Here is a 10649-nt window from a genome sequence, read left to right as displayed (position 1 = left end):
GGACGACCCTACAATAACGGTTTCAACTTGTTGTAATAACTCATCCTTCCAAAAATCCCCTTGATATGATGTTAAAATCACCAAGATCTTTCTAGTGTGGGCTATAAATGTTTCTTGAAAAATCCTGAAGAGTCGTGTCCATGTACTTGGTGAAAATCACACTAAGCATCCCAGCGGTGTCCTAAAAGCGGTCATGTTGAGCTCTTCTAAGAGTCGCTTACGAGATAAAGTGAACTTTGGACAGGGAGGCTGGGGCACAAGTTGCATCCTTTTGACATTATCACGTCGGGCTATGTAGGGAACATACCTCTGTTATGGTCGTCATCCGAGTAAGTCGTCAATTATCCTTGGTCGAGCTTCCCGAGTGTTGTCCATATACTTCCCTTGTCTCTGTCGCTCATCCGTGTTTTTTCTATGGATTTCCTCCTTGGCTTCGATATAGGTTGAGGGTCGATCGTGAATATCCGTCATTGACTCTACTTTGTTACTAAGCAAGAACTCGCTAGACGGATTTGCACGGAGGCCTTTCACGAAGGCGTCTACCACCATTTCTTCATTTGGGTGTTGGACGTAGACATATACCTCATAACAACTTTTGAGGTAATCCTTAGTGGCTCGCCATCTCGTTGCTTGAAGTGCGATAAAAAACAACTTAGAATTGAACCTGGTTTTCTCCACCTCGGACTTGAGAAGTCCGATAAAAAATAACTTAGAATTGAATCTGGTTGTCTCCACCTCGGACCCAAAAAGTCCGATAAAAAACAAATTAGAATTGAATCTGCTTGTCTCCACCTCGTACCCGAGAAGTACGATAAAAAACAACTTACAATTGAATCTAGTTGTGTCCACCTCGGACCCGAGAAGTTTGATAAAAAACAATTTAGAATTGAATCTGGTTGTGTCCACCTCGGACCCGAGAAATTCGATAAAAAATAACTTAGAATTGCATCTGATTGTCTCCACCTCAAACCCGAGAAGTCCGATAAAAAACAACTTAGAATTGAATCTGGTTGTCTCCACCTCGTACCCGAGAAGTACGATAAAAAAACAACTTACATTTGAATCTAGTTGTGTTCACCTCGGACCCGAGAAGTCTGATAAAAACAATTTAGAATTGAATCTGGTTGTGTCCACCTCGGACCCGAGAAATCCGATAAAAAACAACTTAGAATTGCATCTGAGTGTCTCCACCTCAAACCCGAGAAGTCCGATAAAACAACTTAGAATTGAATCTAGTTGTCTCCACCTCGGACCTGAGGAGTCCGATAATAAACAACTTAGAACTGAATTTGGTTGTCTCCACCTCGAACTCGAGAAGTCCGATAAAAAACAAATTGAAATTGAATCTAGTTGTCTCCACCTCGAACCCCGAGAAGTATGATAAAAAGCAACTCAGAATTGAATATGGGTTTCTCCACCTTGGACCTGAGAAGTTTGATAAAAAAATAACACAAAATGAATCTGGTTGGAACAATACTTGGATCAAATATGCGAGCCTAAACATGTTTGATTTTAAATTTGATTTTATTAAAGATTTATTGCTTTGAAGAATTTACCTAACTAGCGGTCAGATCTAGCTGCAAAAGACTTCAACGAAATGGCAAAAGCCATGTACCAAAAAGGTTTGACTTTTTTAACTTGATTATTATTGCATAAAATTTCTACTACTCTTCAAGATAAATATATTGATTGGTTGGAGTTAGATATAACATTTTCGAAAAGCCTTTTCATTCCCTCGCTCGATTCAAGACTAGGGGATCTGTACTGTCTTGGGTTTGGTTGGTCATATACGGATTAGTCCGACCCGCCAAGTGGTCCAAGGCCAATGCCACCATGATTTTTGGGATTATAAATCTCCACATAATTATCATCATGTAATAATATTAATTTGGATAAATATATTATGAGAATAAATCTTATTAACTCACAATATCCCAACAACTTCTTTGAATGCTCTGATTTATTTGCACAATATTCATGCTTATATTACATAAATGCTCTGATTATATGATAAAATACTCCGATTTATGTTCATGATATTCAGATTTTATGAAAGAATACTATAATATGACATATTAAAACCTGGAGAAACTAGTGTCAAAGATCCAAGCCTATAAAAGCTTATAAATAGATGATCACTCACATAGAGTAATCTGAACTCAAACTTTAGCACTATGTAACCCAAAACTTGATGTTCTTATTGACTTAAACGTCATTTTCTGCAGGTAAAGCCCTCACTTGAAAACTAAATCATTAAAGTTTGAAGAAGACCACTCACAATCCATCCAAATTCCTATCGACTTTATCTCGACAACAACAATATTCTTAATAAAAACAAAATTAAGATATTACTTTTATTAATATTTTCAAAATTTTCGTTTACAATTATATTTTTCGGTTTGGTTGGGTACCAAACCGAACTTAGGAATCCTCGGAAGAAGAAGAGAAAAGACGAATGAGATACTCGAGAATGTTGAAGTGGTAAGTGAGAAAAGGCAAAAGCAGAGTGTAATGATCCATAAGAAATAAGAACACAGCAAGACATGGCCTCTTCCTCGGGAAACACAGACCCAGAAGTGAGAAAAGACGCGGTGTGGAACCGTTGGGTCATATTCTCACCCGCCCGAGCCAAACGACCCTCCGACTTCAAGTCCAAGTCCCCCACCGACCCTAACCCGAACCAACAGTGCCCCTTCTGCATAGGCCACGAGCACGAGTGCGCGCCTGAGATCTTCCGGGTCCCGCCCCGAGACCCCGATTGGAAAATCCGGGTCATCCAGAACCTCTACCCCGCACTCTCCCGCACCCTCCCGGAACCCCAACACGCCCCTTCCGGTTCACTCCAGACCGGGTTTGGGTTTCACGATGTAGTCATAGAGACTCCGGTTCACCCGGTTCAGCTCTGCGATTTGCCTCCTCCGGAAATTGGCCGAGTTCTCCTCGCTTATACCGAGAGAATCCAGCAGCTCGCGAGCCATAAATCAATTCAATACGTGCAGGTTTGCTCGCACGAGCCTCCTAATTTTCACAATTAGCACCTGAAAGATGCGGCGTTGTGTTTGTTCTTCGAATTTACATTGTCTGATGAGTTTGGAACTTTGGTAATTGCATTTATTGGTCAAATTAGGCTACTTTTTTTTACAGAAGTTGGGAATTTTTTTGTGTGAATTTCAATGCACATTACTGAATTCCAATGCTCAAAAGGAAGATGGAGGGAATTGTTGAAAATATTTTGATCTCTTCCAGTTGCTGTTCAGTCATGCACTTTGTCTGTAAATGTGTATTTCATCATACAGAACTTGTCTTTGATATTGGTGATAAGAAAACCAAGGATGTGTTTTGACAAACTTTTCCCCAAATACTTCTGAGAGAGAAAAAATGAGATATGTTTTTCAATTAATTTATGCATTACTTAATTAAAAATCAAAATTTAGAGAAGTTATATGAACAGAAAATTACAAATTAGTTTATGCATAAGAAAATTTTAATTTATAGAGAAACTTGTTTCATTTTTTCTTCTTGTTTATCTCTCTGAAATGTTTATTGTAAAGTTGGTCAGAAGAGGTCCTAATTGGACTAAAGAACTACTCATTTAAGGACCTCAGGCATAAATATCACTCACACTTCAAGGTTTTTGATAGTGGTTACGGTTGTAGTAAAACTAGGTACAGATGCAGCTGATAGGGCCACGATTATGTTTACAACGAAGTTGTTGAAGGTCCAAAAACTAACTTGCGGTTGCAGACTGGTTTTTAGAACTTTACCACACTATATCTTCGAGGAACTAAGTTCTATTCACTATCAGGGTAAAATGTCGTATTAGTTTCAAAATGGTGTAAATTATGACTTAAGTGTATCAATAAAATTTGTTTCCTCCTTGCAGACTTTGAATATTGATGAAGAATCTTATGGATAAAATGTGAAATTATGTGCTAGCTAACAATGAATTAGTCATTAACGTCTGTGATCTCTCAATGTTTATTTTGTCTGCCTAATTAATCCTTATGCTTAATGTTTTAGCATTACTATGTGATGTTTTGAGCACTGCTTGTGCACCAAGATGTTCTTTTTGCTTAAAAAGGGTGTGTGGGAATGAAGCCCTTTGTCTTTGATGAATCTTATGAATAAAATGTGAAATTATGTGCTAGCTAACATTGAATTAGTCATTAACGTCTGTGATCTCACAATGTTTATTATGTCTGCCTCATTAATCCTTATGCTTTATATTTTAGCATTACTATGTGATGTTTTGAGCACTGCTTGTGCACCAAGATGTTCTTTTTGCTTAAAAAGGGTGTGTGGGAATGAAACCCTCTGTCTTTGATGAATTTGTTGGTTGTGTTCTTATGGGGATTAATGTTTTTTGACTGTGTAATGCATGAAGTTGCTTTCTGTTTTCCATCTCTTGATTTTTTTTTATCATTTTTTAATTCTTGCTTGCTCCACAAAAGCTGAGGCAGGAATTTTAGATGTAATAGTATGCAATATATGTGTTGATATAATGAAAGGTATAAACTCTTGTGAAATTTGGGAATAGTGTGTGTGGATCTTGCATTTATTGGCAGATAAATATGTTTTAGATTTGTTGCAGTGCGCAATTGTGTACTACGGCTTCTAGACAGTATAATTGTTGATTTAATTTGGGTAATGAGAGCAATTAAGCCACAAGAAATGGCTGCATGCCTAATTTGCATCATTGACAATATATCTATTTACTGTTTTGGTTAACGTTGTCACTGTGTTAATCAAATGGTAGATACTGGCTACATGCCTGCATTTCCATCATTTTCTACCTTGACATTAATAATTGAAATTGATCAAGTTTTTCACATTTCTGCATAAATAATTTTCTGTTTTTTCTTCCTCTTGCACTTGTTTTATCTTGTAAACTTGTTTTTATTAATCTTTGAAGGTGTTCAAAAACCATGGCGCTTCAGCTGGTGCATCAATGAGTCATTCTCACAGTCAGATGATGGCCTTGCCAATTATTCCACCTACTGTATCTGCCCGTCTTGCTAGTATGAAAGATCATTTTGATCAGACAGGGAAATGTTTGATTTGTGAAATTCAACGTGAAGATCTTTTGATTGATTCATCTACCAACTTCTTTTCACTGGTTCCTTTTGCTGCTACATTTCCTTTTGAGATATGGATTATTCCTCGGTACCACTCTGCTCACTTCCATGAATTGGATGCGGAAAAGGTACCACTTCTTTATTTGCAAACTCTTCTTGCTTCTTAGGTGCCAAATAATGCATCTGGTATGTGGAGTGAATTAAAGGCTTAATTTTAGTTATTTTCTGTGACTTGACACTTATTCCTATTATGGGCTGATTGCATTGCATGTGACAGAAATATACTGAAGTGTCTGAACAAATAGATCTGAAATGTTGTTAGACTTTTAGTTGTATCCATTGCCATTATGGTACATTGGAATCTTATTGCAAGATAAATTTTTAAATAAGTTATCATGATATTAAACCTTAAAAATCAGTTTCTATCATGTAAATAAAGTTAAACACGACACTTATAATGTCAGATCAACCTATTTCTACCTTGTCTCGTGCATCGGGTAGTAGTGGTTTAAATTTTCGTAGTTTAGTAGTTTGTTTTAAATAGAATTTTATTTTTCCTATGACTATTATTAGTCAAGGATAGGTCATACATATCTAAAAACTAAATAGGTCTTTAAGTAGGCTAAGTCAAGCTTTTAAAAATATCAAGCCAAGCCTAAAAAAATCCATAACATTTTGCTTTGTTGCCACTTCCTTCCTTATGAAATGTTCCAGTTATTTGTTAAAGTTATAGAATATGTTCACAGGGATGTCCGAAAATTATTATTTTTTAATTTAAATGTTTGACTATCAAATTAATTTTAAATAATTGTAGAAAATAAAATACTCTTAAGCATTAAATTTAATTCCCTTGAACAATCTAATTGCATAAAAGAAGTGAGGAAAAAAATAATTAATAAAATATTATGTTATTGTATAATTTAAAAATGATATAAAATTAAAGAAATATGAAATAAATTTTTATTAAACCTATAAATATTTACATAGGTTATCCAACTATTAATAAATTTAGTCACTATACATTATCAAAGTAAAATAATGTGAAAACAAGGGAAATATATTTGGTATGTGATTTTTTTTATATAATCTTCAATTAATTATTTAAATATATTAAATTTTAAATGTTATTTTTTTAATATAATTTCTAATTTTATAAAATAATAACCTCATAATTAATCATCCTTCAATTTTTGTTCATCTTTATTCTTATTAAAATTGAAACAAGGGTATTTTGGTAATTCATAATATCATCCAATTGATTTTATTTTTTTTCTATTACCTTAATCAAATCTATTATAAAATTTTCACTCATTTTCTTTTATTTTTTACTCATTTTTCCTCAATCCAACTGTAAGGAAGAAAAGAGAACATGGAACAGAAAGAGATGAAAAAGAAAACATATATCACTAAATATACATTACGTATAATGGATCATCAAACTTTCTTTCAAATCTTCATACAATATGGAAGAAAGTTTAATGGTACAGTTTTGTTTCAATTTTTGTGTTTTACGTTTTCTAATACACTTTCTTCTCTCTTTACTTCCACATAAATAGTACATTCCTATATCCAATCACACTGTAAATAAACAGTTGAAAGTCCGTAATCGATTATCCTTCTGGACATAATCAATTATGACATCATAGATTGTGCTCACTTTCTTCCACTGTTCTTCTTCAACCAATTGCTGTGAACATATAATTAACATATAATTAAAATGAAGGACAAAGTACTAATAGACAAACTATGACCTATCTTTCTCCTTTTTTTCTCCTTTTTTAGGGTCAAAATCTCAACATTCCTCTTCTTTACGTGAACAGTAAATATACAGAAACAAACAGTGTAAATTCTTTAAATAGACCAGGCCTATCTTGACAAAACATCGTTTAGCCCAATCTATTTTCTCATCTAGTGACTGAGGCTAAATCTGAAAAGCATGGAGTTTTTGGACTCAGAAACAATATAAATATTGGAAATAATGACGAACTGCTAGCTTGGAAGTTCTTCATGTTTCTGACCTGCAAAAGGATAAAAGGTTCAAAGAGGAAAATTTTGAATTTGGCAGGCAGTCTGTTATATTGATTATCTGGTCCTGCTGTCAGAAAATGCTGCATTCTGCAGAAGACGCTGGCGATGCTTCTGCAGATGAACTTAGAACAGGGAAATAATTAGGAAGTGGATGCTGATATCCTTGTAAGAGATCTATCTATAGTGGACAGTGATAAATAAGTAATGCTTTAGGGCCTAATGGGCACTAGAACTCTGGGGATTTATTATGTTGTAATCCATATTCATTATCTTTAGCATAGCACACAGATAGCTTAAACTATTAGTACACATTGTGGAATTTGCAATGCTAGATGTTTAGCATAACATAGCACCGATCCACCTGGTATTACTGTAAATTTACACATGTACGAATATCTCCTTTATTCCTGTTTCTTGTTCCAAAGATTAACAATTACTTCTAATATTTATTTTGCAGGCAGTTGAACTGGGAGGTTTGTTGAAACTAATGCTCAGGAAGATGTCTTTGCAGTTGAACAATCCACCATTCAACTATATGATTCACACTAGTCCACTTCACAGTAATGGGTCAGAGTTAGCATACACTCATTGGTTTATACAGATAGTACCTCAACTAATTGGAATTGCGGGTTTTGAGCTTGGAACTGGGTGTTACATAAATCCTGTGTTCCCCGAGGATGCTGCAAAGGTTCTAAGGGAAGTGAAAGTTCCAGAGTCAGGATAAAGCATGTAGAAACGTATTGGTAATCTAATCTCAAACTTGTTAGGTAATAATAAGTTTCTTTGATACACATACGAGGGTCAAGCTTTTTTGTCACAGTTTTTTATAATCTGAGCTTCTTAGTGAGGGAGTTTCGGCTCTTACATGTGTCATTAGTGATTGTAGTCATGGAACCTCGAGATATTGGAACATTGAAATTGAAATAAACTACTCTTTGTATATCATTGAGAAAGCCATTGTGCAGAAAGAGGAAAGGGTACTGCATTTTTTATAAATTGGGGGATTTTTATGGCAAGGGTAACTTTTTCCTAGAGTGTCTCTGAATTTTATATCCACGTCAACCTGAAGCAAATAATATAGCTTTTGCATGATATGATACACGCTTTTTTCTTTAAACCTAAAAAATGAAAGTGAATTTGTGATAAAGTATTTTTCTCAAGTGGAGGAGATGGAATGATGAGAAAGTAGGTCCACCGTTTGATTTACTAAAATAAGAATGGAACAAGATAAAAAGGGAAATGTTTGATCTCCATTGCACTCAATTCTTTATATCAACTAAGACATATCCTAAGAACTTTTTTTTTCAGAAGTTACTATTTGTAGCTTACAAGAAAAGCACTAATTGCTTTTTCTGAAGAAAAAAGAAGTCCACAATTATTGTATATTTAAACTTTCCTTCCTGAATGAGTTGTACGGTAGAAAGTGTCAGATTCTGTGAGTTCCTTCTAAGCCCCACCACTCAACCGTCACCATCTCCATTAATGGAGACTATGTCAGCAGCACGTGTATGAACTGGATGCATAGGGAGTTAAGTTAGTAGAGTGTTCTTGCCGTAACTGGTTGAAATTTTGTGTGCTGGTTCAATAACTACCTTTAATATTTTTGTGAGCTATATATGCTGCTGTTATTAGTCCAACCATTTGGATTAGGATCACAAGATGTCCAAATTTCAACTGCAGATAATATCAACCATCATAATCTATAGAAAATTAAAACTTTTGAATGCACATAAAAATCAATAACCATACTATTGAACTCCTGGGCATGCAGTTACAGTTTGAACCGTAGAGGATCTTGATCCTAATCATTCTGTCAACAATACAATGATATTCTATTTCAATCATACTTTTTTTTCCTCATTTTCAATTCTGTAATAACTTATCACATCCAATAATACTGTTAGATACATTAGCTCTCAAGGAATGGCTCTTCTTTGCCAACTCATGCATTATTGTTTTTCCTTGTCCCTCCATCCAAAGAGCTAATGAGTTGAAATATTTTTTTAAGTTAATTAACTGTAAATTGAATGTGTATGTTAAATTAAAAAAATATCAAACAGATACTTCTTCTCTCCAGGTACTATTATGAACTGTAACTTAAAAGTAGTTTTTAAGATTAAAAAGAAAAGGAAAATGTTAAGTCAGGCATGGTAGGTTTATTAAATTAACTGATTATGACATAAGGTATGTGGTAACAAAGTCTTCAATGAACATTTACGTTTCTTTTATAGGAAATGAGGCTTTAAAACACCAATAAAATTGATTTCTTGAGGTGCGTGAGTAATCACTGTATGTAAGAATTTATCCGTGATATATTGTGCAAGTCCCCCAAGATACAACAATAATTTCTCGAAAGTGTCCGAGGATCAGAACTAGCAACTTACTCTTAAAAGAGTAAGAATCCAATAGAACCCAATATAATAGTAAAATAAAATAAAATAAAAGAGGAGAGAGAAAGTGAAAAAGGTGAGAGGAAGTGAAGATGATGAAGAAGGTGAAAATGAGAGATGCATTTTCTGAAGTGGATGGAAATCTCTTTATATAGGGTGAGGAACAACAAAATTTGTTGCAACTTCCAGACCCACGTGCTTCCGTTCAACATCTCAAATGCGGCAACGTTCTAGTATCCCGAAAGACCATTCGTAGGATCAGGCAGAGCTTTCCCGGTCATGCGGCCACGATCCTAGGTGGAGAGGGCAACAAGCACGACAATCTTGGTGCAGATCCAGTCTTTATTGCACTTCTGAGATCTCCTCCAAACGGAATCGAAAAATCTAGGGTTTTCCATGTACACTCTGATTTGTTTTACAACACACTCTGTTTTTCGTTTATTATTTTGCAATACCAGATTCTATTTTACAACAATCCCCCACATATTGCAAAAGATAAAACATATAGATAGAGAAAGAAAAATAATACTGGGTTCATCTAAGATGTAATGCATCAGAACTGGTATAGCAAGCTATATGAACTAGTCTTAAATTGATGAGCTTAACACATAGTGTAGTTGGTATAGCAAGCTATATGAACCAAGACACTTAGTATGTGTTAGAGGTTTATCAATCACAATACACCCTCACATTACTTGTTGTTATCGTTGTGTTGGGCTACTAGGCCATGCGCGTGCCCAATATTCATGAGTGCTATAGAGATCTTGCCAAAATCTCATGCAACCAGCCCCACTTGACACTCATATAGGTGATTTCATCAAAATATGTTGCAAATCATATACCACACATAAGGGATATGAAAATCATTAAACTTTGTAAATCGTTAAAACTCTTTTATCTCATAATTTTAACCACAAAGTTTATCCTTTCGATAATGCAGTATCTAGCACTTTCACACACACCATAGGAATGGACAAAAAAGATTTTTAAATCAATATTAATGCTATCAGAACTAACAAGTGACTTGTTTTTACCCATATGAGCCCTATTCATGGGATCTCCAATCACAAAGGTTGGGTTTCCATCACTTGTTTGTTTGGAAGTGGCTTAAGTCCCATTCCCCTCGATGTTTCTAAAATAATTTTTCTCCCTACGG

The 10649-nt window shown here is 34.8% G+C and overlaps 1 protein-coding gene across 1 annotated transcript; it reads left to right on the top strand.

Moving 5' to 3' along the window:
- Positions 1 to 2359: 2359 nt before the first annotated feature.
- Positions 2360 to 8119, top strand: LOC137837392 (ADP-glucose phosphorylase). The gene is made up of 3 exons (XM_068646371.1): positions 2360 to 2999; positions 4913 to 5203; positions 7561 to 8119. The coding sequence occupies exons 1-3, from the start codon at positions 2544 to 2546 to the stop codon at positions 7825 to 7827; spliced, it is 1014 nt and encodes a 337-aa protein (XP_068502472.1). The 5' UTR covers positions 2360 to 2543; the 3' UTR covers positions 7828 to 8119.
- Positions 8120 to 10649: the final 2530 nt, after the last annotated feature.

Source organism: Phaseolus vulgaris, chromosome 4 (genome assembly GCF_000499845.2).
Source record: "Phaseolus vulgaris cultivar G19833 chromosome 4, P. vulgaris v2.0, whole genome shotgun sequence".
Classification (NCBI taxonomy): domain Eukaryota; kingdom Viridiplantae; phylum Streptophyta; class Magnoliopsida; order Fabales; family Fabaceae; genus Phaseolus; species Phaseolus vulgaris.
Note: the sequence above shows the minus strand (reverse complement) of the source record. Positions and strands in the feature narration are given on the sequence as shown.